Source organism: Macaca fascicularis, chromosome 6 (genome assembly GCF_037993035.2).
Source record: "Macaca fascicularis isolate 582-1 chromosome 6, T2T-MFA8v1.1".
Classification (NCBI taxonomy): domain Eukaryota; kingdom Metazoa; phylum Chordata; class Mammalia; order Primates; family Cercopithecidae; genus Macaca; species Macaca fascicularis.
Window position 1 is genome coordinate 184,416,154 of NC_088380.1, and position 26,912 is coordinate 184,443,065.

General features: G+C 58.1%; 1 protein-coding gene and 1 long non-coding RNA gene across 14 annotated transcripts; one reads left to right on the forward strand and one right to left on the reverse strand.

Annotated features, from left to right (window-relative positions):
• The first annotated feature begins 2,282 nt into the window (after nt 1–2,282).
• On the forward strand, nt 2,283–20,851 carry LOC135971484 (uncharacterized). Its single transcript, XR_010587737.2, has 3 exons — nt 2,283–2,433; nt 2,705–2,759; nt 20,698–20,851. It is a non-coding gene; the product is annotated as an uncharacterized lncRNA (long non-coding RNA).
• On the reverse strand, nt 11,136–25,216 carry PDLIM7 (PDZ and LIM domain 7). Of its 13 annotated transcripts, none has more exons than XR_012414428.1 (14): nt 25,139–25,216; nt 24,048–24,154; nt 19,916–20,067; nt 19,775–19,805; nt 19,198–19,316; nt 18,773–18,793; nt 18,384–18,520; nt 18,244–18,280; nt 17,175–18,004; nt 16,791–17,025; nt 15,459–15,639; nt 11,795–11,915; nt 11,592–11,707; nt 11,136–11,455 (listed from the first exon to the last, which is right to left on the reverse strand). XR_012414428.1 is itself a non-coding variant. In XM_045394592.2 (14 exons), exons 2-14 carry the CDS (start codon nt 24,141–24,143, stop codon nt 11,369–11,371), a joined length of 1,395 nt encoding a protein of 464 aa, XP_045250527.1. In that variant the 5' UTR covers nt 24,144–24,154; nt 25,139–25,216; the 3' UTR covers nt 11,136–11,368. The 13 variants fall into 13 exon arrangements, 10 of the variants coding, with proteins under 10 accessions (XP_045250527.1, XP_065403177.1, XP_005558717.1 ...); XM_045394592.2 differs by having other exon boundaries at nt 17,175–17,236; XM_065547105.2 differs by lacking the exon at nt 25,139–25,216 and adding an exon at nt 24,341–24,509 and having other exon boundaries at nt 17,175–17,236.
• Between the last annotated feature and the right edge of the window lie 1,696 nt (nt 25,217–26,912).

Consider the following 26,912-nt stretch of genomic DNA (forward strand, 5'->3'; position numbering starts at 1 on the left):
GCCCCACCCATTGCTTCATTGATCTCCATTCCTGGTGCGTCCCACTCCATGTTAAACCCATTTTCATCCCAAGCCAGGTCACACACCAGCCCACCCCTGGCCCGTCTCCTTCTCTGAGAGGTCCATGCCTAGTCTATCCCATCATATCCACTGCCATCTGCATCCCACCCTCAAATCCAACCCAGTTCCTTTCCCATCCCAGCTTCAGCCCCATGCTTAGCACTTTCCCCCTCCCCCGCAACATTTCTCACGGCAACCTCTTCAGTCCAGCCCATCCCAGTCTCATCCTGATCCCAGTTCCCAATTCCCAACCACAGTCCCCCATCTCGGCTCCATGACCAGTTATTCCAGGCCATTCTCAGCCGCTACCCGGCTCATTATCCCTCCATTCCAGGCCTCTCCTCCCCTCCAAGCCTGTGCCCTCTGAGACGGGGCTAGCTAGGAAATCCTTTGCGTTCTCTCTCAAGCCTCAGGCATCCCAGAGGAGTCCCAGGTAGAGTCCCGGAAGCAGCACCTAACCCCAGACTCCCAGGGCAGAGCTCCTCCAAGGACGCTCAGGGCCAGCCTCTTGGCACCTTTATCTCCTAAAACTCTAAGCACAGAAGGGGAGGGGGCCTCAGAAAAGTCCCCTGCAAGGGAGTGGACACCATGCCAGGGCCTCCCAGAACTCCGTTCCTTGCTGGGTGAGGACCCTGAAACCGTCCACAGTGCTCAGTGGACCACAACAAAGTCTCCAACCTCGACCTCCCTGAGCAAACTTCACCTGGTCCCATCCGCACCACGGAGGAGGAGGTGGTTCTAGCCCGGCCTCCGAGTTCTGCATTGGGTAACTGGCTATGCCAAGAGAAGGAGAGCAGTGCTGCCTATGTGGCAGCGGTTCCTGGTGCTCTGGAGTTGGGAGAACCCTCTTAAAACTCAAAATGTTCACAGGCCCTGCCTTGGGAAGTCAGTGCCCACTATGTCTAGGGACCACTGGCCGTGGCAGTTTCTCCATGGCCCCTACTAGAGTGAGGCCCAGGCAGGGAGAGACCCAGGCCCTGTGCCCTGGACCAACTGGCCAGTAGGTATGGTTGGCATGCAGTGGGGATCCCTAAGGGAGTGGGTGACACAAGGTGGGAAAGGGAAGTGGGGAGAGCCATGGGGGACAGGGCTTCAGTCATCCCCCACCCTGAGGCATGAGAGCAGAATTCTGGGGAGGAGGGAGCCGGGGAGGGGCAGACAGATGGCTGGCCATGAGCATCTGTGGCCTCAGCCTCTTCCAACTTCCTTTGACTTGTCCTAGCTCACAGCTCCTCACCAACCCCCCGCCCGTCCCCCCACCCCCCAGCCTCCTGCACACTCAATTTTGCATCCAAAAAACAGAAGCCCTAAATGCATCTAAGCTCTTCCTTCCTCAAATTCCTGCCTCCCCACCAGCCACCTACAAACTCTCCAGCCACGCCCACTCTCACCTCTTGCCATCAACATTTTTTAAATAAACTTTCTATTTTAGAACAGTGTTAGATTTACAGAAAAGTTACAAAGATAGTATAGAGAGTTCCCATACACCCTGCACTCAGTTTTCCCTATTTTCAGGGAAGCAAGGGTGTTCCCTGCTGGCATGCCCTAGAGCCCACTCCTCTGGTCTCCGCACCCATCACCCTTCCATGTTATCTTCATCCCCTCATTTCTATAGGATGCAGACAGACATCTGTCCTCTGTCTCCTTCTCCCTGCATTTTCCCTGGCACTGCTCTGGCCAAGGTCACCAGTGACCCCTGACTTGCCAAATTCAGTGGACCCATAGTTCTCAGTTGCCCTGACTGGGGGCATGGGTGGCCACTGGTCACTGTTCTCTGGGAACCTGCCTCCTTTCAGCTGCCGTTGCCCCTGAAGCCCACACACTCAGCCTTGGTGGGTGGGCGGCTGGTGGGTTCCTCCCACCAGGACTTCGTGTCTGCCACCCCCAAACTGATCACCCTTCAAGTCGCTGACAGGTCGGTCTCTCCCACCCCCAGAGCATGAGCTCCCCACACACACACCAGGAGGCTGGGCCAATGACTTCTGGATCCCCAGAGTGGAAAAGACGAGACAAGGGAGGACTGAGATCCAGAAACTGGGCCTTTGCTGTGTGACCTTGGCTGAAACACTTCCCCTCTCTGAGTTTCCTTTTGATAACCTGTTGTGAGAATAAAATGGGCCTGGATGGAGGCTTAGAAAGGAGAACCCCCTCCCTTCCTCCTCATAGCCCCGCCCTCCTCCCTCCACCCCCACCTTCCTGTTCTGTGCTCCCCCACACCTCTCAGGGAAGGTTTTAGGGCTGAGGAGAGGCTGCAAGAGTTTTTCAGCAAGAGCTGGTGGAGTCTTCTCTGGCCTCTTCCAACCTCTGCAAGATCCCACCAAGCACACATTCAGATTGCGCCTTGATCATCACAAAGCTCATGGCTCTTCCCAGGTATCTGCCCCTGGCGCCGGGCCAGCCATGCTCATTCACATTAGCTCTGCTCCTGAGGAGTCTATTGCTAATGGTGTGACCTTGAGCTTGCTGCCTGACCTATCTTGAATCACTCATCTTCAACAATAATCTGGGGATGATAGTGATGGTACCTACCTCCTAGGGTCAGTTTGAGGATTTTCAAAAAGTATCTTGAAAGTGATTAAAATGGGAACAGTACATAGCAGGTGCTGTCAATGTGTTGATTGTTATTATTATTATTATTTTACAGGCGGGAAAACCGAGGCCCAGAGAGAGTCAGTGACTTGCCCGGAGACACACAGCTGGTGAGTGGCAAAGTCTGAATGGGAACCCAGGTCTGTCCCAGGTCATTTCAGCACCCCACATACCCTCCCCACTTCCCCTTTGTAGCACCCCTATTTCTGCATGCAGGGGTGAAGTGGGCTGGAGTCTGGTCAGAAGTTCCAGATGCTCCAGCTCTGAAGTCTGGGAATGGAGTCAGGGGCAGGGCCCTGGGCATGAGGGGAGGAAGTGCCGTGGCCATCCCTGCCAGGCCTGCTCCACATCCCATTTTCTGGCAGATTTTCCACTTTCAGCTCTAAACCGGAGTATGTCATCCAAGCCAGGAAGGGTCAGACCCAGTGACTGCTTCAGAGACAGACACATGACCCAAGTTAGTCCAATGGGCATTGTCCCTGGGACTTTCGCTGGCGCCATTAAGAAAGGCTCCCTTGCGGCCTTTCTTACACGCCTGTAATCTCAACACTTTGGGAGGCCGAGGTGGGCGGATCACGAGGTCAGGAGTTCGAGACCATCCTGGCTAACACGGTGAAACCCCATCTCGGGCCGGGCGCGGTGGCTCAAGCCTGTAATCCCAGCACTTTGGGAGGCCGAGACGGGCGGATCACGAGGTCAGGAGATCGAGACCATCCTGGCTAACACGGTGAAACCCCGTCTCTACTAAAAAATAAAAAAACTAGCCGGGCGAGGCGGCGGGCGCCTGTAGTCCCAGCTACTCGGGAGGCTGAGGCAGGAGAATGGCGTAAACCCGGGAGGCGGAGCTTGCAGTGAGCTGAGATCCGGCCACTGCACTCTAGCCTGGGCGACACAGCGAGACTCCGTCTCAAAAAAAAAAAAGAAAAAAAAAAAAAAAAGAAACCCCATCTCTATTAAAAATACAAAAACAAAATTGGCTGGGTGTGGTGGCGGGCGCCTGTAGTCCCAGCTACTCAGGAGGCTGAGGCAGGAGAATGGCGTGACCCGGGAGGCGGAGCTTGCAGTGAGCCAGGATTGCACTACTACACTCCAGCCTGGGAGACAGAGCGAGACTCTGTCTCAAAAACAAAACAACAACAAAAAAGAAAGCCTCCCTTGCTGAGCACGGTGGCTCACGCTTATAATCACAACACTTTGGGAGGCCGAGGCGAGCAGATCACGAGGTCAAGAGATCAAGACCAAGGCCGGGCGCGGTGGCTCAAGCCTGTAATCCCAGCACTTTGGGAGGCCGAGACGGGCGGATCACAAGGTCAGGAGATCGAGACCATCCTGGCTAACGCGGTGAAACCCCGTCTCTACTAAAAAATACAAAAAACTAGCCGGGCGAGGTGGCAGGCGCCTGTAGTCCCAGCTACTCGGGAGGCTGAGGCAGGAGAATGGCCTAAACCCGGGAGGCGGAGCTTGCAGTGAGCTGAGATCTGGCCACTGCACTCCAGCCTGGGCGACCGAGCTAGACTCCGTCTCAAAAAAGAAAAAAAAAAAAAAAAATGCTAAAAAAAAAGAGATCAAGACCATCCTGGCTAACATGGTGAAACCTCGTCTCTGCTAAAAATACAAAAAACTAGCCGGGCGAGGTGGCGGGCGCCTGTAGTCCCAGCTACTCGGGAGGCTGAGGCAGGAGAATGGCGTGAACCCGGGAGGCGGAGCTTGCAGTGAGCTGAGATCCGGCCACTGCACTCCAGCCTGGGCGACAAAGCGAGACTCCGTCTCAAAAAAAAAAAAAAATACAAAAATTAGCTGGGTATGGTGGCACACGCCTGTAGTCCCAGCTACTCAGGAGGCTGAGGCAGGAGAAGTGCTTGAATCCGGGAGGCAGAGGTTGCAGTGAGCTGAGATCACGCCACTGCACTCCAGCTGGGGCCACAGGGTGAGGCACCATCTCGAAAAAAAAAAAAAAAGAGAGAAAAGAAAAGAAAGGCTCCCTGTGTCCACTGGGGCTGCTGAGCTGGCCAGGTATGGGTCTGGAGCTGCTGGGGGCCATCCTTGCCAATAGTAGGGAGGGCCTTCTGAGAATGAAGCCAGTATCGAGAACAGCAGAGCAGAGAGACAGAGAGCAAGAGAGAGGGTCCCGGTCGCCGCCATGGGTACCTGGATCCAGCCAGATTTGAAACCATTCACTTTTTCAGTTCAGTTATTCCCATTTTTGCTTAAACTAGCTTGAATTGCAGCCGAGAGACCTACCTAATCTGCCTGGTACCCAAGTAGTGGTCATTTTGTCAGTGGCAAGAGACATGGGTGAAATCTGAGTTGATCTTCCAGTACCCCCAAAACCTGAGCAAGAGAGGCCAGGCTGGTCCTGGGGTCCTTACTGGCTCGGAAGTGGCTCCCCCTACACAATCTCCCAAGCGGCTGGTGCTGGTTTTCTGAGTTCCCCCAGGCTGTCAGTCAGCGAGCTTGTTCTTGTTCCACCATGGCCCCCAGAACCCTGGTCCCCTCCCCTCCTTCCTTTAAGGCCTCAGTTGGGAGGGGTTCTTTTTCCACTCTCAGGGTCAGCTTTGGATTTAGGCAGACTCAAGTTCAAAGGTTGACCTGCGGCCAGCCCTTTAGCCCAGGGCCTCAGCTCCCTTCCTATAACAGGGTCGCGTGGAGAATGTGAGGATGGCGTGTACCTTATGTGTGTACCAAGGCCACGTGGGGCCCCGCTCTGAAGAGGCAGTAGCAGAATCCTGAGTGCCTGCCTCCATACTCTGGCAAAACAGTCCCTCGCCCTCCACCGCCTCCCTCCCTGCTGATCCAAATGAGCTCAAGCCATTCTGAGCTGGGAAAAGCCCCTCCCTTGCCTGCTGCCTCTCCAGTTGCCCACTCAGCCCCCTGCCATGGTCTCTGCCCCCTCCAAGGGTGCTAATGGCCTTCCCTGCCTGGCACGAGGACATTCACTTCCCAGTCCCCATGGCCTCCACCCGCACAGCCTTGCACCCCAGCTTTGGAACACTGTGATCTTTGCAGCTTGTGGTTGCTATTATTATTATTTTTTTGAGACGGAGTCTCACTGTTGTCACCCAGGCTGGAGTGCAGTGGCGCATTCTCGGCTCACCACAACCTCTGCCTCCTGGGTTCAAGCAATTCTCCTGCCTCAGACTCCTGAGTAGCTGGGATTATAAGTGCCTGCCACCACAACTGGCTAATTTTTGTATTTTTAGTAGAGATGAGGTTTCACCACATTGGCCAGGCTGGTCTTGAACTCCTGACCTCAGGTGATCCACCCGTCTCAGCCTTCCAAAGTGCTGGGATTACAGGTGTAAGCCACTGCTCCCAGATGCTATTACTTTACAGATGGGAAAGCCAAGGCTCAAAGAGGGGCAGTGTCTTGCCCAGAGGCACACAGCTGATGGAGTGGCAAAGTCTGGATGGGAGCCCAGGTGATGGGGGACGCATGACAGGAGCTGGGGAGTGCTGGCGGGTCAGCAGGGAACACTCTGGCCTTTGATCCTTGGAGCGGCAGGCCAGGCCATTCCTGGATGACTCTGTACAAGTCACTGTTCCTCTCTGAGCCTCAGTACCCTCATCTGAAACATGCCTTTAATAATGTGTTCTCAAAGGTGTTATGATGATTAAATGACACGTGATTGCATCACACCTACAGAGTGAGGGTGGCTAGTTCAAGGAGGCGCCTGGTACCTGCTCCTGCCCCACTCTAGGCTAGCTCTGGCTCCACAGTTCCACATTTGCCCCTGCCCTCCACCCCACTCTCTCCTTATAGCCCCCTCCCAACTTCTCCCATCTTCTACCACCATCCTCCAGCAGATGCCTCCCAGGCCCCTCCAGCCACCCACACCCTGGTCTCTCAGCTGAGCCTGACGGTCTTCTTGGCCCGCCACAGCCAAGTCTCTTTTTTTTTTTTTTTTGAGACGGAGTCTCGCTCTGTAGCCCAGGCTGGAGTGCAGTGGCCGTATCTCAGCTCACTGCAAGCTCCGCCTCCCGGGTTCACGCCATTCTCCTGCCTCAGCCTCCCGAGTAGCTGGGACTACAGGCGCCCGCCGCCTCGCCCGGCTAGTTTTTTTATTTTTTAGTAGAGACGGGGTTTCACCGTGTTAGCCAAGATGGTCTCGATCTCCTGACCTCGTGATCCGCCCGTCTCGGCCTCCCAAAGTGCTGGGATTACAGGCTTGAGCCACCGCGCCCGGCCGCCAAGTCTCTTAAAAGAGCTGTCTGCACTCTCTCCTTCCACATCCTCCCCACCCTCCCGCCTTGTTCCTCTTTAACCCTGGCAGCCGCCTCGGCTCGGCTAAACTGATCTGGCAAATGTCACCTTGTTGTGAAACGCCACGAGGGACTCCTCGGCCTTATCTGCCCGATTGACACTGTTGGCAGCTTCTTGACACGCTCTTGCCTGTCTGGGCTTCCCTGCACCTTCCCTGGAGGTCGTCGTCCTCCCGCCCTGGCCATGCTGTCCCTGCCCGGTGCTGTGATGCTGGCGTTCTGGCGTCTCACCTCCTCACTGTGCTGGGCCCTGGCGGTCCTCATGCTGGATTTGGCCCACATTTGTTATTTTTCTAATAGGATTAAAAAAAATCTAACGTAGTTGCCAATATTCAAACACCAGATCTCACACACAAATCTGAACCTCTGGACGCTGTCGATAAACTGGCAGATCTGGCCACGCTGCTTGGTGTTCCCAGACGGGCTCCCGGCTACAGTTACCATCCATCCTTGTGCCCTTCTTGCTTGTATCCATGGGAACCGAGGATGGACTGAGGGCTTCACAGTTCAAGAGAACTGGGAGAGAGCACATTTCCTTGTGGAAGTGAAAGCCACTCTGTGGTTAACATGCGAAGGGCGTCCAGGTCGAAAGAAAACCACATCCCACCTGCTTGACTCTGGATGCTCCCTGTGTGGGCACCGCTCCCGGCTCTCCCTAGGCTGCAGTGACCAGCATGTATGTTGACTGCCCTGAGCCTGTCTCAAATTCATTCCCGAATTGAAGCGGACATGAATCCAGACTTGAATCTTCAGCTGTTTCCTGACTGTGTCTCCTAAATGTCCCACAGGCACCTCGTTCAACAAACACTTACTGAGCATCCACTATACGCCAGGCACTGACATACAGGCACTCCGGCAAGACATGAAAATAAGACGAGGCCGGGCGCAGTGGCTCACGCCTGTAATCCCAGCACTTTGGGAGGCTGAGGCGGGCAGAAAATAAAAAGACATGAAAATAACACACGAAGCTTTGCACTCATTCTCCAGGGTTCCAAGAGAAAACACAGCAGAGACCCTTCTCGTCTCTCCCTTTTTTTTTTTTTAGAGACAGGGTCTCGCTTTGTTGCTCAGGCTGGAGTGCGGCTTACTGCTGCCTCAACCTCCTGGGCTCAAGTGATCCTCCCACCTCAGCTTCCCAAGTAGCTGGGACCGCAAGAATGCACCATTAGGCCAAGCTGATTTTTTTTTTTTTTGAGACAGTCTTGCTCTGTTGCCCAGCCTGGAGTGTAATGGCGCAGTCTTGGCTCACTGCAACCTGTCTCCTGGGTTCCAGGGATTCTCCTGCCTCAGCCTTTTGAGTGGCTGGGATTACAGGCATGCACCACCACACCTGGCTAATTTTTTTTTTTATTTTTATTTTTTTTAATTTTTTGAGACGGAGTCTCGCTCTGTCACCCAGGCTGGAGTGCAGTGGCCAGATCTCAGCTCACTGCACCTCCCAGGTTCACGCCATTCTCCTGCCTCAGCCTCCCAAGTAGCTGGGACTACAGGCGCCCGCCACCTCGCCCGGCTAGTTTTTTGTACTTTTTAGTAGAGACGAGGTTTCACCGTATTAACCAGGATGGTCTCGATCTTCTGACCTCGTGATCCGCCCGTCTCGGCCTCCCAAAGTGCTGGGATTACAGGCTTGAGCCACCGCGCCCGGCCAACCTGGCTAATTTTTGTATTTTTAGTAGAGACAGGGTTTCACCGTGTTGGCCAGGCTGGTCTCAAACTACGGACCTCAGGTGATCTGCCCACCTTGGCCTCCCAAAGTGCTGGGATTACAGGCATGAGCTACCACGCCTGGCCTCTAATGTGTGTGTGTGTGTGTGTGTGTGTGTGTGTGTGTGTGTGTGTGTGTGTGTGTGTGTATATTTGTTTTTGTTTTGTTTTTTTTGAGACAGTCTCACTCTGTTGCCCAGGCTGGAGTGCAGTGGCACAGTCTCAGCTCACTGCAACCTCAGCCTCCTGGGTTTAAGCGATTCTCCTGCCTCAGCCTCCTGAGTAGCTGAGGCCTGGCTAATTTTTGTATTTTTAGTAGAGACGGGGCTTTACCATGTTGGCCAGTCTGGTCTGGAACTCCTGACCTCAGGCGATCCATCTGCCTTGACCTCCCAAAGTGTTGGGATTACAGGCATGAGCCACTGTGCCCGGCCCTGGCCTCTAATTTTTAAATATTTTTTAGATAAACTGGGTCTCGCCAGGCTGGGCGCAGTGGTTCACACCTGTAATCCCAGCACTTTGGGAGGCCGAGGCGGGCGGATCACAAGGTCAGGAGATCAAGATCATCCTGGCTAACATGGTGAAACCTTGTCTCTACTAACATACAAAAAAAATTAGCTGGGCGTGGTGGTGCACACCTGTAGTCCCAGCTACTTGGGAGGCTGAGGCAGGGGAATCGCTTGAACCCTGGAGGCGGAGGTTGCAGTGAGCCAAGATTGCACCACTGCACTCCAGCCTGGGCGACAGAGCAAGGCTCCATCTCAAGAAAACAAAACAAAACATGTCTCACCATGTTGCCCAGGGTGGTCCTGAACTCCTAGGCTGGATCCCTTCTCCAGCCTCAGCCTTCCAAAGTGCTGGGATTAGAGGTGTGAGTCACCCTGCCCAGCCCTTCTTGTCTCTTAAAGGAGACTGGGCCAAGGGCCTGTTGAGAAGACTTACAGATGTGTTGTAGGTCCTCATGCCAGGGACCCCTGAAGGACGAGCAGCCATGGCACACTGAGTTGTCCTGGCCTACTTAAGGCTTCTCTTCAGTCTTTCCAGTCCAGGCTTGGGACAGGAGAGATGACAGTCCCTCTAGGGTGGTGAGAGCATCAGTGGGAGGCAGGAAGCCCCGGAGTGACGGTGCCACCACCAAGGCCTACAGCCCTCCAGGTACCGGGCAGAAGTCGGCATCCCAGAGAGATGCTCGCTGGCAAATGGTGCTCAGTGCCAGCCAGTCCCGGGACAGCGCACCCAGCTTCAGGCCTGGATTCTAGTCTGGCTCATAGCTCAATGACAGCGTGACCTTGGTCAAGTCTCCCAACCTTTCTGTGCCTCATGTAGAAAATAATTGGGCCAGGCATGGTGGCTCACACCTGTAATGCCAGCACTTTGGGGCTGAGGAGGAATTGCTCGAGCCCAGGAGTTTGAAACCAGCCTGGGCAACCTAGGAAGATTCTGTCTCTTAAAAACGACAACAACAAAAAAATGAAAATGAAAAAGAAAAAATGAAATAGGTGATCACAGACATGGTGCAAGGTTGCTAGGAGGTTCACGGGAGGCGTGAGCGTGTCTGGTATAGGCTAGATGCCTGGCAAAGCTGCTGTCCTTCCCCATCCCTCATCCCCTGGACCTGTCACTAGGTCCCATCTCTGCCATATTACCCTCTGCCCCTCCCTTGCCTGGCCCCTGCCCCTAGGCCACTGCTGCAACTCTTCCTCCCAGCCTCCCTCCTGTACCCGCTCAGTGTCCTGAGGCCTCTTTCTAGAAAACAACACAAATCTATTTCAAACTCTGCTGTGCCGTGCCCTGCCCTGACCTCAAGAGACAGCCCCAGCTCTACTGCCTGGCACTTGTGGCCTCCCAGGACCTAAAGGCTACCCTCTCCAGTCCCATCTTCTTCTGTTTGGACGGCAGTTGGCCCCTCCAGGCCTTTGCTGTGGCCATTGCTGTTTTCCACCCCGTATCTCTGCAGATCCACCCCCAACTACGACTACCTTTCTGTGTGTTGTTTTTTTTTTTTGAGGCCAGGTCTCACTCTGCCACCCAGGCTCGAGCGCAGCGGTATGATCTCAGCTCACTGCACTCTCCACCTCCCGGGTTCAAGCAATTTTCCCACCTTAGCCTCCTGAGTAGCTGGGATTACAGGCACGCCCCACCACATTCAGCTAATTTTGTATTTTTACCAGAGACGTTGTTTCTCCATGTCAGCCGGAGTGGTCTCAAACTCCTGACCTCAAGTGATCTGCCCGCCTTGGCCTCCCAAAGTGCCGGGATTACAGGCATGATCCACCACGCCCATCCTAACTACCCTTCTCTAACCTCCAAGCCAGGCCAGACCAGTGGCGTCCCTCATGTCTGTGGGCACCAGGCCTGGCACATGGGGTCCCGCCTATACCTCCTCCACTAACCATGAGCCTGCCACGTCCGCATCACGAGGGCCACCAAGATGGCCAGCCCAAGAAACCCCTCTTACTCTCCACCCTGCCACGTGACTCAAGTTCTACCCCTCCGGGTGCACAGGGGAACGGCACACAAGACACAGCTGGGTACAGGTTTATTGTGGCACTGGAGGTGAAAGGGGGCCGGTGTGGCCAGCACCGGTGTGCTGTGGTGGTGGAGGGAGTGGGGTGGGAGGATAAGGCGGGTGGGGCAGGGCTGGGGAACCCCAGGCTCGGGCCAGGAGCCGGGTTAAGGCAACCATTGCCAGCCCTACCCAGAAATGCCGGGCCATGGCTCTGGGGCCGCCGCGGCAGCTGTGGGCAGGAGGGGCTCACACGTGGGAGAAGGCATGGCTCTTGCAGAGGGGCCTGTCCTTCTTGGAGTAGAAGGTCTTTCCTTCCAGGTTGATCTGACATATCTAAGGACAGCAAAGACCCAGTCACATGGGGTTGGGGGCAGCAGTAGAGGCCCCTTCCCAGCTTCTCCTGCATCCCCCAGGCAATGAACAGAGGGCTGGTGGACTTGGGGCTGAGGCCAAGGCTCGGGGCTCTCACCGCACAGACGAAGCAGGTGTCATGCCAGCTGAAGCCCAGCGCCTCCAGGAAGCGGTCCCCAGCGTCGATCTTGAAGTCACAGCCATGGCATTTCGTGCCAAACATCTTCTCATAGTCTGAGGATGGGAGCAGAGAGGAAGGGGACCTGGATTCATGCCTGCCCCATGCACCATCCCTCCTCACCCTCATTGGCCAGCGGGTACCTCGCTCGCAGTAGGGCACGCCCTCCTCCATGTAGAAGGCCCTGTTCCGGATGGGCGTCTTGCAGGCGGCACAGGTGAAGCAGTGCACGTGCCAGGTCATCTTCAGGGCATGCATGATCTCCTGGAAGGAGCTGCCAGTCACTCGGCAGGCTCAGGCCCCTCCTGCCCTCCCCTGGGTCACGGGAACACAGGGCAGCTGGCCGCGGGCCCTGTTCCTTCTCATAGTAAACACTACATCTAACCGTTCAGGACTCCCATGCCTCCATCTCCAACTCCAAGATCTCTGAGTGGACGTCCACTGCGCCTTCAGACCTGCCATGTCCAGTACTCAGTTCCTGATCCCCTCGCCCCAAACCTCTCCTCCCACAGGCATCCCCGTAACACGGATGGCAACTCCATTCTCCCATTTGCTGCAGCCAAACACACCCTCCTCCCACACCCCACACCAGGTCCCCCAGGAAATCCAGTGGGGCCCACCCCCAAGGCATATCCAGATTCTGCGTGCTGCTCACAGCCTCCCTGATGTGAGGTGAGCCACAGCGATCTGGCCCCTGGGATCACACACAACTGGCCTACAGCTCCTCCCTCTGATCCCAGCTGCCGCAGCAGGCCCCTGCAACCCCTGCAACCCGAGACAGGCTGTATCCCCCTGCATGAAACCCCTTACCGCTTCCCATTTCTCCCAGCAAGAACCAAGCCCCATGCAGACGCTGGAGGCCAGCAGGTCTGACCTCGTTCCCACCTGTCTCCCCCACTGCTCTCCTTTGCGTTCTCACCTTGCCTTCGCACACTGGCCTCTTGCCTGAAATTGGCACACCCGGCACGCTCCTGTCCTGGGCTTGACACTGGCTGTCCCCTCTGCCTGGACTGCTCTGCCCCGGATATCTCAAGGCTCACCCCTCACCCCCTTCAAGTTTCCGCTCGAGTGCAGTCTTCTCCACGAGGTCCCACCCTGACCACACGAGTAGCAGCCAGCTGCCTTCCCTACACCACGCCCAAGCGCTTCTTGCTCTACTCTTTCCTGTTTTCCATAATGTGATCTAACATTACTTCCAGGCAGTCTACTTATTGCGCTTATTGCTTACTGTCTGCCTCTCCCCTCTTCTTCCAGCCAAAACGTAAGGCCCAGAAGGGCATGAAGCATCAACTGTTTTGTTAGCTGATCTAGCCCCACAGTGCCTGGCCCTTTGTGGGTGAATTGACTAGGCTCCGCAGGAGGTGGGAGGGGCCAGAGGCACAAGGTGCTGAGCTCTCCCTGGGCTGGGCTGTTCGCTAGGAGCCTCGGGGCCAGCCAGGGCCAGCAGTATTCACCTCTGGAGCAGGCAGAGGGCAGCATGGGGCCTCAAGGCGGCATGAGGGTCAGAGATCTGTGGGTTTGGCCAGACCTTGACCTTCTCAAGTCTTGGTTTCTTCCCTTGTGAACTGGGAAGCTAATCCCAGCCTTGTGAGGCTGTTATGAGGATAGCCCTGAGTTTAAATCCAGGGATCCCAGATCCAATCCCTGCAAGGGTCAAGTGGGGACTGTGTCATACGGAGGAGCACCTCTTCTTCTGGCAACGGTGCTACTGGTTCATTCAGGAATGCCTGCCTGGCTCAGGCTGAAATCTAGGTGCTCAAGTGAAATCTGCTGGGCACAGTGGTTCACGTCTGTAATCCCAGTGCTTTGGGAGGTCAGGGTAGGAGGATTGCTCGAGGCCAGGAGTTCAAGACCAGCCTGGGCAACATAGCAAAACCTCATCTCTATAAAAATATTTAAAAATCTGCTGAGCATGCTGGTGGGCATCTCTAGTCCTAGCTATTTGGGAGGTTGAGGTGGGAGGATCCTCTGAGCCCAGGAGATCAACGCTGCAGTGAGCAGTGATCATGCCACTGTACTACAGCCTGGGCAACAGAGCAAGACCCTATCGTTATACATAAAGAAATAAAAAGCAGGAGATTTCACTTTCACTCTGCCTCCCAAGTAGCTGGGACCACAGGTGCACACCACCACACTTGGCTAATTTTCTAATTTTTTTTTTTTGTAGAAACAGGGGTCCATACTGGTCTTGAACTCCTGGGCTCAAGCAATCCTCCCACCTTGGCATCCCAAAGTGCTGGGATTACAGGCATGAGCCACTGCATCAGGCAAATCTTCTGATTTTAAATTGTTGGCTACTGATTTTAAAATGAAACAGTGGAGGCCAAACAAGACGTTACGTGTGGGTGACACGTAGCTTTCAGATGGCGCATTTCTGCCCTCCACAACACCTGTACCCCATCTTACATCTACCTTGCAACTGTGCTGGCCCTAGCACAGTGCCACCCTTCTCTTTAGTGAGGCCCGGAGAAAGCAACTATATCCCCTGCTCACACAGCCGATAGATCACAGAAACAGATTTTGTGCCCGTGTCTGGCTGGCTCTTCTCACTGTCTGGTGTTGCTTGTTGTATAGGAGCAGACAAGGTCACAGTGAAGGAACTTGGGCATAGACAGGGCTCTACCAGGGGTGTGGGCTGGTAGGGCGGGAGCCCAAGGCTGGGAGGCAGATTTCTCTTTCTTTTTTTTTCTTTTCAGACAGAGTCTCGCTCTGTCGCCCAGGCTGGAGTGCAGTGGTGCAATCTTGGCTCACTGCAAGCTCCGCCTCCCGGGTTCATGCCATTCTCCTGCCTCAGCCTCCTGAGTAGCTGGGACTACAGGCGCCCGCCAGCACGCCTGGCTAATTTTTTGTATTTTTAGTAGAGACGGGGTTTCACCATGTTAGCCAGGATGGTCTCGATCTCCTGACCTCGTGATCCACCCACCTCGGCCTCCCAAAGTGCTGGGATGACAGGCGTGAGCCACCGCACCCAGCCATTCTCCCCTTCTTGCCTACTGATGGAACCCCCAATTTTGCTGGACACATGGGTAACTAAAATAAAGACCGTATTTCCCAGCCTCCCTTGCCACTGGGTGTGGTCATGTGACTGAGTTCTGACCAATGGGACGGAAGCAAAGGGTCAGGTGGCAGCATCCTCTAAGGATGGACTCCGTGGAGCTCTGTCCCCTTTCTTCCCCTTCCAACTTCCTGCTGGCTGGGAGGTGGGCATTTTGGCAGAGGCTGAAGTATCTTTCTCTATGAGTGGTAAGTAAGCAGGTGCTGTGAACAGTCAAGCAACAAGGCGGAGCCTGGGTCCACCAGACCAGTCCCAGACCACCCACCCCTAGATGTTTTTAGGCGAAGAATAATCTACCATTATTTTGAGTTTCCCACTGCTTGTGGTCAAGGTAAAACCTCACTGATATGAACATCACTATCACAGAGCTCTCTGGCTACCCCTGGCAGCCCTGGCTCTGGATCCAGAAATAAGGAGGAAGCATGAGACAGAGCAGCTTCAGCATGTAAAGCTGGCCCTTCTACCGTTTCACTAGGGCAGGGAGAGCCCAAAGTGGGAGTCATGAGGGCCCAGAGCTTCTCCTGGCTTGGTCCTCATGCTCTTTGCAGCCTTGGGCGGCTTCTGAGCAGGAACATGGTCATTTGTTAAGAGCATCCTGACTAATGCAGGGTGAAGCCAGTACAGCAGCCTATATAGGCTGGTAAGGACCCGGAGGGCTCACTCGGGGAGACCCCCAGTCTGAGGGTTGCCCAGCAGGCCTCCTTCCCACTGACAGGCTTGGGCCCGCCTCCCCACCAGCCAGCCCTACTCACGCCTGTAATCTTCTTCTTGCATTTGGCACAGCTGGGTGCGTAGCGCACGTCATAGCATGGCGGGCAGAAGATGGCGCCCTTCTCCTCGAAGAAGCCGCCCTCTTCTAGGACCTTCCCACACTGGCTACAAACAAACTCCTCGGGGTGGTACGCGTGGCCCAGCGCCACCAGGTAGCGGCCCCTGCCGGGAGGCGAGGGCAGTGAGAGGGAGCGCATGCAGAGGAGGTGGAGGTCTTGGTCCCCTTCAGGCTGACTGACCACCCACCGGGAAGCCTCGGGAGGGAGGAGTTCATTCTCCCCATTTTCCACATAGGGTAGAAGACAGGCTTGGGAAGTGACCATGACAGCCATGAAGCTTGCAGAGCCAGCCCGTCACACTGAACTGCTGGTGACAGGAGAGGCAGTTTTAGAGCAGGGAGGACCCCGGGAGGAAGGGCTGACGACTGGAGCCTCATGAAAGCTGAGGAGCCCCTGGGCAAACCCTGGGGCCATCCTATCCTGCTGGCCTGCCTGATCTACCTGGCAAGAGCTGATAGAGTTGGTTGGGCACGGTGGCTCACACCTGTAATCCCAGCACTTTGGGAGGCTGAGGCGGGCCTGAGATCACCTGAGGTCAGGAGTTCGAGACCAGTCTGGCCAACATGGTGAAACCCCGTCTCTACTGAAAATACAAAATTAGCCAGGCGTGGTGGCCTGCGCCTGTAATCCCAGCTACTCAGGAGGCTGAGGCAGGAGAATCTCTTGAACCCGGGAGGCAGAGGTTGCAGTGAGCCGAGATCGTGCCACTGCATGCCAACCTGGGCGACAGAGTGAGACTCCATCTCAAAAAGAAGGAAAAGAAAAAAAGGGCGACAGAGTCAGAAGCAGGCCAGGGCTGAGGACTAGGAAGGCTCTAGAATCCAGCTTGCTGATGCTGGGGGGTGTTTGATGCTGCTTGGCCCCACGGGGCAGTGCACAGAGGGAGGGGCTCTAGGCCTGTATGCTCTGAGAGCAGAGAGAGACAGAGAGCAGGAGGTGGGGGCAGAGGCACTGGGAAGGGGCAGGCCCCTCTTGGCCCAGAGAGCAGCAAAGGTAGGGGTGCAGCTTCAGCCTATGGTTGGCCCTTTGGCCGTTTCGGCAGGGCAGATGCTGCTAGCAAGTGTTGTGGGTAGGCTGGGGTAGGTAGCGTGGGATTAAGAATCTGAGGACCCAGCTCAGGTCCCGACTCCTACTCCAGCTGGGAACTGAATCCTTATTCCCCCCAGTCGCAGCTGAGGCAAGATGGGTGGGCAGACAGGTGGGGTTGGGCTGCAGGATGGGAAAGCCAGGGTTGGACGGGAACAGGACACCCACCGGATGACCTTGTGGCACTGGTGACACACAGGAGTCTTGCCGTTGTTGCTGCCCCCTCCTGGTACCCCTCCGGCAGCTGCCTGCACGATGGAGGTGCGGTTCTGCAGCGGCGTGGGCGTGGCCGGCTGGCTGTGCCGGGTCAGCACTGTGCTCGTTTTGTCCGGGGCATAGCGCTCGGCAAACGCAGGGTCCACAGCCCAGGGCGGGCGGCTGGTGGGGCTGGGGGTGGTAGGGCCTGCCGGGGCCGGGGAAAGTGGCTCTAAAGGGGTGCCCACGGACCCCAAAGGACAGGGGGTGGAGCCCCAGGCAGCTGAGAGAAGCCCGCCACCCCCATGCCCTGGAGGCTGCCCACCCTTGCCCAGGCCCGAGCCCACTCCCTCTCACCAGGCCAGGGCTCCTGGGGTGTAGATGAGGCTGGGGCTGGGGCTTCTGTCCTGGGCACCTGGCTGCAAGATCTGCCATTCAAGGCCCTGCATGGCTGAGCTTCCTGGCATGGCCCCACCCCCCAACCTGGGTCCTGCTGGCCCCACGGGAGATGCCTGGGGGCATGGAAACTGCTGAGCTGGACTCCAGGTCCCACTGGGGTAGGGATGGGAAGGGCAGCTTCTCATAGCAACGTCCAGGTAGCTGGTATGTTGTCTATAGCTGGGAGATGGAGCAAGGCTCCCGCTTCTGAGGCAGCTCTTGGGGCTCCCCTCATGCCAGGAAGCCATCTGTGATGGCAGGGCAGGGCCCCTTTGCCAGGTACCCCCCTCCCACTGAAAACGAGGACGGCAGGGCCCAAACTGAGTCCAAACCACGAAACACCCCCACACCCCAAATGCAAACCAGGTGCACAAAGATAGAAAACAGAGGCAGAGCAAGCAGGGCTGAGAATGTTTATTTCCAGGCCCAAGGCAGCACAGACCTGGCAGACAGCAGTACCATAGGGCAAAGAGGTAAGGCAGTGTCAGATGAACCCAGTTGTGCGGCCAGGGCCAGGCCAGCAGGAGGCTCAGGCCAGGGGCAGGAAAGTGGGGGGTGAGGTAGGCAGAAGCTGGAGGCACTAAGGGGGTGCCCTGGGCAGGAGGAACAGAAAGAGGGAGGCAGAGAGGGCAGCCGGCTGGAGAGGGCCGGGCTACGACTGCACGTTGAGCACGTGGGCAGAGCGCTGGTGGTGCCAGTCCCGGAGGCGGGTGTAGCGTGGGCTCTGCAGCTCCAGGACATACTTTTCCCTGAGGGGCAGAGAGAGAGGGAGGAAGAAGTGGAAGGAAGGAGAGATGGAAGGGAGGCAGGGAGGGAGGAGGGAAGGAAGGAGGGAGGGAAAGAAGGAAGGAATGAAGGAAGGAAGGAGGGAGGGAAAAAAGGAAGGAGAATGGAGAGCCCCAGCTGGGAGCCTCAGGAGTAGACATAGGGCAGCAGCTGGAATGGAAGAGGCAGGAGGTGGGAGAGGGACTCATGCCCATCCCTGTACCTTGATTTTTTCAGGTGCTCCTCATCCGGGTCTTGCACTGAGAGGGCAGAGGCAGGCATTGACCAAGAGAGACAGAGGGTCAGGGCTCACGCCTGGGCTGGGGGCCAGGAGATTACCCCCTGCCCTGGGCTGGCACTTACTGAACTCGGTGCCTGTGAGGTGGGCAAGGATGCGAAAGGAACGCGACTGGCCTGTCCCTGGCCGTGGCCGCCAGTCCTCTGTGTTCTCCATCAGCCGCTGCTTGCTGGCGTCTGGGACCAGCGGTCGGAGCGGCTGTCTGTGGGGAGGGTGTGGCTCAGAACCCCACACTGGGGGTGGGCAGTGGGGGCAGCCCCTCCCAGGATTTGGTGTATGTGGGTTTGGGTTACAGTGATGGGAGGGAGTGGGTAAGGGTGAGGCTAGGAGCCCTGCTGGGCGGGTGGGTGAGAGGACAGGAGGGCGAAGTGGAGAGGAGGGCAGCCAGGGTGGGGAGGGGCCGCCGCCCAGAGTGCCAAAAGGAAGAAGAGAGGGACAGGCAGAGGGGGCTCACTGACTTGTCAGGGGTCTGCACCTGTGAAGGAAATAAGACAGATAGACAGATAAAGGGACAAAGGGACAGGCACAGGAGAGGACGAAAGATGGGGAGGGGTCAGAACAGCCGGGGACAAGGCGGCACTGAGTGTCTGGGGCTCAGCTGGCCCGACACCACAACCCAACCCCCAGCCGCCAGCGAAGGGCGCGGCCTCATTCAGAGACCCCTCCCCAGGGCGGTGCCCTGCAAGGCGCCACAGCCTCGGGAGGGGCCCTGTGCCTGCAGCCCCACCCCGGCCGCCAGGGGTCGCTGCCGCACGGTTCCGCCAGGCTGGGGCGCAGCACAGACTGAGCAGCAGCGGGCAGCGGGCGTGGGGCCACAGGGGGCCTGATAGCGTGGGCGTGGGCGTGGGCGTGGGCGCGGGCGGGCAGGGGCCGACGTACCCATTCTGCTGCAGGGCGCTGTCAGCGGGCGGGGGCGCCCCGAAGGGCCGGGCCGTCTTGTTGAGGGAGACGCTGGGTGCAAAGGTGTACCGCGGGGGGTCCGCGGCGGGGACGGAGGCCTGGGCAGAGACAGAGCCGGGCAGGGCGGGCGGGCGGGGTAGGGTGGTGACCTGGGTGGGAGTGGGGCGCCTGCGCGAGAGGACAGCGGCAGCTCCAGCCCCCCACCCCCACCCCCCACATCTGTCTGGAGGCTAAGGGGAGAGGACAACAGGTTTCAAGGGGCCCATTTGGGAGTGCTGATCTCAGTCCACGCAGGACCGAGGGCTGACCCAGTGCGGGCGAGCACGCAGCGCCGATGGCGGGAGGCAGGCAGGCGGACAGACAGGCGGACATGCGTGGTGCCAGGACCGTGCGGCAGCCCCTGGCTCAACTCCAGGGCCCTAGACCCGCCTTAGCTCGTTTCCGCCCTCCACTTCCGGCCAGGGATTGGGGTACCGAGAATGTGCCAGGAGGGCGAACAGGCCCGGCCGTCCAAGCCCACACCGCCCGCGCCCAGATGTCTCGGCCTGCCTCCTACCTTCTGTGGTTTGCTCTGAACTGGCTGGGCCCTGGAGAAGAAGGAAAGCATGACAGCGGGCTGGGCCCGCGGGGATCCCCTCCGCCAGCGCCCACGCACCCATGCATGCCCACCTGCACCCATGCATGCCCACCCGCATACCTGCTGAGGCCCAGGCTGAGGCGCTCCCCGCAGGCCCGGATCTTATTCTGAGCTTCGATGTGTGTGAGGCTCCCTGCGTTCTCGCCATCGATGCTCAGCACCCAGTCACCGACGGCCACTCCGGCCTGCGCCGCTTTGCCTCCAGGAGTGAGCTATGGAGAGAGAAGCAAAGTGACTGAGGCCCTGGCTCCTGCAGACCCAAGCCAGGTTGATGGTGGTAACCCTGCCCCACCCAAAGCTGCCCCACTTCCAGAACCCAGAGAGCTCTTATTCAACAGAGTTCTAGGCAGCTGCTGGACACTAAAGCAAGCCAGGTGGTGGCACTCACCCGAGCTTCACAATTTCCCCAGTCACACTGCTTATTTATTCACCACCACGACCCTCCCCCACAGTCCAGAAATTGCTATGATATCCACAAACAGCCAGGCTCAGGCTAAAGCCCAAGTTTTTCAGGAGGACCATTGCCTTTTGAGGCTCCTGCTGGCTTCCTGCCCAGGCCGCTCCACCTACCAGATATGCCGTCTGACCCATGCAGGGGGCAGCTTCCTCCCTGAAACCACCCGGGGCTCTTACAGACCTCTTACCCCCCAGCACCCTGTGAGGGGCCATCTGCAGCGGTCTCCTAGGACCCTCTGAGCGCCAGAACAGGCCCTGTTATCTTCCGGTTCCCTGTGAACACTGCCTGAATGGGGCCTAAGGTGACAGCCGGGGCTTCACAGGCCATACATGGGTGTCAAGCCCAAGCCCTCAACTGCCAACTTTCTCCAACCCCAATCCTTCAGGCTATTGAGCTGGGAGTCCCTGGTTCCTGTGGCAATGAGAGGAGACAGTAGGCTGGGAGAAACGGCTGCCACCAGGATGAGCTGAGACCATCAGGAATGACTTCAAGGACGCTGTGAGCCTCGGTAAAGGAGAATGGGGTGTGCTGCCTAGCGGGTGAGTTTACTTATGATGGCTTTGAATGCCAGAAGGAACTAGGACTTGGCTTTGAGGGTAGAGGAGCCACTGGCAGTTTTAATGTCTGGGATGGGGTATCTCCCAGGCCCTGAGAGGGGTGACCCTGATAATCCCCTTCCAGGCCTCGAGGCCAGCCCCAGCAACACAGGCGGGGCAGCTTGACTGGGTCTGAGCCCAAGGGGCCACCCAGCCATCTGGCAAGAGGCCTGGTACTGCAGTAAGTAGGCTTTTGTGAGGCAGTGCTGGAAGACAATTTCACTGGGTGGGGGGGATCTGGGGGGTCCAGGCTGCCAGAGGCCCCAGGAGGCTCCTCAGGTGGGCCAGTGCACAGACTGGGCTGAGACAGGGAAAAGGGAGGCAAGAGGTTTCAGAGAGATGTCAGAGGGCAGGGCAGCCAGACACAGAGCCTGACAGCACCAGGAAAAGAAAGGCGAGCTGGGCTCAACATGATTTCTTGCTTGCATGGGAGGTCAGAAGGCTAAGAGAGCTCAGTGGCCCCTTCCTCACTCGCTAAATAAGAACAGTTGCTTCCGTTTATTGAGCACCAAGTATGCTACATATTGACACTGAATCTTCCAACAACCCTGTGGAGTAATCAGGGATTTTACCCATTTTGCACTTGAAAATGTACACAGAGGCCGGGCACGGTGGCTCACGCCTGTAATCCCAGCACTTTGGGAGGCTGAGGTGGGTGGATCACCAGGTCAGGAGATCAAGACCATCCTGGCTAATACGGTGAAACCCCGTCTCTACTAAAAATACAAAAAATCAGCCGGGTGTGGCGGTGGGCACCTGTAGTCCCAGCTGCTCGGGAGGCTGAGGCAGGAGAATGGCGTGAATCCGGGAGGCAGAGCTTGCAGTGAGCCGAGATGGCGCCACGGCACTCCAGCCTGGTCGACGGAGCAAGACTCCGTCAGAAAAAGAAAAAAGGAAAAAAGAAAATACACACAGAGAGGTTAAACAACTTGCCTCAAGTCACCCAGCTAGTAAGAGGCAAGGCCAGGAAGTGTCCCTGACCCTAAGGCACTGTGGGCCACCTCTGCTGAGCATGGGGGCCCAACCGAGGGGCCAGCCCACCTGGAGACACCCTGAGCCCCTCCCTCACCTTTAGTTCAATCCAACTAAATCAACCCCTTATACGGTATGTGGGGAAGTGACACCCCAGAGGGGAAGTGACTTACTCAAGGTCATGGTGAGTCAGTAGAAGGGAAACCTGGCCCAGCCACTCCCTGCCCACAGGGCTGGCTCCTGGGAGGTGTGGGCTGAGCCCGAGATGGAGGTCTTGGGGTGCACAGGAGCAGCTAGCTGGCTCCTGGAGAGGGGGTAGGGGGCGGGGACGGCTTCCCTTCCCAGAGTGAGGAGGGCAGAAAGCACAGAGGATGAGGAGTGTTCAGAGCATGGAGAGGGCAGCAGGAGAGCAGGAGACAGCGCTGGGTGGGTGGCTGGAGAGAGGCAGGGAGGGGCTCAGGCCAGGAGCAGGGTAAGGCCAGAGGAACCAAGGAGGGAAAAAGCCAGGGGGCTGGACCCTGCATGAGGTGGGGGTGAGTCAGCCTGAGCAGCCCAACCCCCCAGTCCCAGACGTTACCTCATCTCCCAGGCCTGGGCCCACGGCCAGCCCTCACCCCTCCCATCTCCCTCCATCCTGGGGTCAGGGGAGGGGGAGGGGGCTGGCCTAACTCAGAAAAGCCCACCTCACCCACCCATGTGGGCCCAGGTCCAACTCCAGGGCTGGGATCAGCTAGTGGCCCCACCCACATGCCGGGGATGCTGACCAGGGAGCTGGAGCTTGGAGTGCCCCCAACAGGCCATATCTGAAAGTCATCTCCATCAGGGAAGAAACTGAGGTTCAGGGTCCCCAGACGCATTGGGCCAGCACTTTCCCAAGGGGCAGGACGCCGGGTGGGTTTTCAGAGCTGTGTGAGGACTGTGTAGGAGGATGTGTGTGGTAGGGCGACCACTGCCCTCACTACCCTGCTGGCGGGGCAGGTTCCCGGAGAACACCGTGGAAGGACCCCTGGGAAGAGCCTACCCTAACCCCCATGCCCAACTCCTACAGACAGACTCCACCTTGACGCCCTCCTCAGGCCACAACCCTCTGGGCCCTTCCAGGCTGGGCTTGCCCTGGGCTTCCTGACAACAGCTGCCTGCCCACCCATCGCCTGGGTGGGCCTCTCTGGGCAGGCGGATATAGGGGCAGGAAGTCCCCACCCCCTGCTGACCCCCAGGCCAGTCAGAGATGCCAGCCCACAGGTTGGCCTCACCCACTCTGGGCAGACAATTTGTTGTGTCTCACAACTGGACCATACAGCTGGAGCTGCAGCCTGATGACCAGCTGAGGGGCCCAGCAGTGGGGTTCAGGGGGCCAGGCCTAGGCCAGCCCTTTTCAGCTTTGCAGACTGCAGCCACTGTTGGCCATCCCAGCGTGGGGCCGCATTCTTGGGCTTATAAGGCAATCCCCCTGCTACAGGGAGGAGCCAGCCTCCAGCTCCACCCCCACCAGGGCAGGCTCTTGGAAGCTGAAGTTAAGCCCCTAGAGAGGAGCCCTGTCCTGCACTTCTGCTTGGGGTCAAAGGCCACCACGTCCTGAATGGGAATGGTGGATGCAGGTCCTTACATAGGCTGGGGAGAGACCCCTTCCACCCACAACAAATGCACACCATCCCGCGCTTCAATTCCAATCCCTGCTTCAACACAGACTCGATGAGCGAGCCCCTCCACCTCTTCATGAGTTCTTCTCTCATCTGGAAAAACAGGATGAGGACTGCTATTCCCTGGGCAGAAGTGTGTCTGAAGTGAAATCCTACAGTCACAGTGCCCTGCCTGGGGCCTGGCTCCAAGCATTGCCACCTCAAGTTTAGATACCTCCTGGAAATGTCAGGCTCCCATCCTGCACAATGATCCTCAATGATCCTCCCTCCCGCCCTCAGAAGTGGCCACAGGAGCTTGGAAGAACAGCATCCAGTACAGTGCAGGACTGGGGAAGCCTGGGTGCTCCCTCCCAGTATCCACCTCATTGGGAGTCATTGCAGCGGGCAGGTACCACTACATCTCGGACCTGGACATCTCCTGGCCTGCTGGCCCCTGACCAGCTCCTGTTAGGACTCCCCCATCACCCTCTGGAGACCTGAGCACCCAAAGACCGCTGGGGGAGCCCCCTCCCCAAACCTAGGCTCACCCGGGAAATGGAGAGGGGCACATTGAAGTCCTTGCCCCCTTGCAGCCGGAAGCCCCAAGGTGCTGGCCCCTCCAGCACTACCTTGAAGGAATCCATGATGCCGGCTCCTGAGAGGAGAGGAGAGAAGAGGTGAGTGGCCAGCATGGTGGGCAGGCAGGCAAGCAGGCAGGCCGGCCGGCCCAACTCAAGATACCAGGCTTGGACAGGGGCCAGGCAGGCACGGGCAGCCCCTGAGCACACGCAAGCCATAGTAGGCAGGTATTTTGTCAGGCTGGGCTGGGCTGCTGGCGGACCTCACTTTGGAAAGACAGGAACAGCCTCCCTCCCCTTGGGACTGGAACTGTGAGGGGTGCCTGAATCCAGAGTGGAGGTTCTTTTCAACCAGGGGTGGGCCGAGGGACTAAACTGGCGCGGCCTCCCCGCAAGCCAGCCTGGAGCCTCGGGCGGCCGGGTGAGTCAGGGGCCGGCTCTCCTCTCCCCCGCCCCCAGGTCCCGGCAGGCAGGCCGCGGCTGGAGCCTGCTCGGACTATATAAGGCGTGTAAGCTGACACTGTGCGGAGAGCCAGCGCAGGGAGCACACGGGGGCTTGGGACACGAGGGGGAGGGGAGGGAGGCGGCTGCAGCGGATCCTCCCAGCCATTCCGGGACCAGTCGAGGCTGCTGGGAGCCAGGGCGGGACCCCTGGGTGCTGAAGAAGGGGAAGGCGGGAGTGGGGTGCGGCCCCTGTGGAGACAGGTGGGGGCTGGGACCCTAAAGCATAGCTTGGAGGGGGATCCTTCCCGGAGCCCAATGGGGATGGTGCCTCCCACACAGAACTGCTCCCACACCGACGTGACTCAGTTTCTCCCTAGTCCCCCGTCCGGGCCCCATGCATTAGACTGGCCCCGGCCGCAGGAAGCAGCGCAGGCGCCAATCGGCCCCGCCGCAGCCGGCTTCGCGGCAGGAAGGCGGGGGCGGGGGCGGAGGCAGGGGCAAGGGCCCGCGGGAGGAAGCACAGCCTGGACCGCGACCCCCAGTGCCCTTTGTGGTCCTCAGCAGGCCCCAGGCGCCCGCCTGGTCCAGCCCAAGACGCCCCGCGCGGTCGTCGATACCTGCTCGGCCCCGCCAGTGCGCTGCTCGGCGTCGGGCTCCAGGGAGCCGCCTTGGGATCGGCCGCCAGTGTTCTGACCCCGCCCCCGCAGTCACCCTCCACTTTGAGCGCGCGGAAGGGGGCGGGGCACAAGGCCACGCCCCCGTCGTGACCACGCCCACTAGACGATCTCCGTTGGTGGAAAGCGCCACCCAGCTCTTCCGTCCCGCCCAATCACCACGTCCCGTCGGGCTGCGAGCTGAGACGCCTCCCCGACCCGGGCCCTGCAGTGGGGCGGAGTCGGGGCGGGGCCGGGGCTGCGGGTCGCCTCATTAGGGAGGAGCTGCCTCGCCCAGTCCCTCGCACCGCCCGCTGGCGGAGGGAGGGGAAAGCGGACCTGCAAACCAGACCGACCTGGGCCCTAGTCGTCTCTGAACCTTAGTTTGCTACTCCGAAAAATGGGACGATCATACTCGCCTCGCAGGGCTGCTGCGAGGGTCGGTATCGTAGGTGCAACCATCGGGGGCTGCAGGATTTCTAAATCAGAGGGCCTGGGAGGAGATAAGGTGGGGAAGTTGAGGGGGACAGGGGCGTTTAAAGCTTGGTTTGCGCAACGCTCTACCGAAGGCAGGAACACAGGGCAGGAGCGGACGCCGGGGGTCCCTGGCCTTCGGGCCTTGCCCTCGCTCGCATCCCTACAACCCCGACCCGACCCGCACACCGTCGGAAGCGCCGCGTCCCGCTCCACCTTGGCCAGAGCGGACTGCGCCCCGTGGGAGGCGTCCTCAGAGTCCCGGCCCCGCGTTCAGCCCGGGCACTAGGGCCCGCGGCGCGGACACTGAGAGCATGCGGGTGTCGGGGTGAGGGAAGGGGCGTCCACCCTCCACTCGCTTGGTGGTCCCGGCCGGTCAGCTCCTCCTAGGACATGGTTGCTGCAGTTCTCCCCTCTCCATCCACAGTCATCACACCCACCCTCTTCTGCATAAAACGCTGTGAGAGTTCTCATCGTTAAAGACCTTCTCTTGACCCCACATCCCTCTCCAACTACTAGCCTTTAATTCTGCTCTTGAGAGTCAAATTCCTCCAGGGAGTTGTCTGTTTATCGCGTCTCCACTTGCTCTCCTTCAGTTATCTCTTGAAGCCATGCCAGGCAGGCTCTTGTCCACACCGGTCCCCTGAGATCTTTCTTTTCAGGGTCACCTGTGACCTGGAGGCCATCGGGCCATGGAATCCGTGGTGGTTCAGTTTCATCCTGCCCTTCCTAGGGGCAGCATGGGTCCGGGTGGATTCTCGTCCCCCGAAACACCCTTTTTCCCTGACTTCACAGCTTCTCCCTGCCCCACTGGCCCCTCCTCCCCATCCTCCTCTGCCTCTGGCTTTGGCCATCTGATGCCATCTCTCTTTATTCTCACCCCCTAAGACCCCGTACCGTCTTGTGGCTTTCAATACCACCTGTATGCCAAGGCATCTCATGTTTCATGGCCAGCCTGACCTCTCCCCAGGAACTCCAGACTCCATTATCCAAAACGCTGCCTAGATGTTTACTAGATCAGGGTCCCCAACCCCCTGTTTGTAGCCTGTTAGGAACTGGGCTGCACAGCAGGTGAGCAGCGGCAAGCCAGAGAAGCTGAGTGTAGCAGCAGCATTAGATTCCGATAGGAGCGTGAACCCTATTGTGAACTGTGCATGCGAGGGATCGAGGTTGCTCGTTCCTTATGAGAATCTAATAATAAATGGGCCGGGTGCGGTGGTTCACGCCTGTACCTGTAATCCCAGCACTTTGGGAGGCTGAGGTG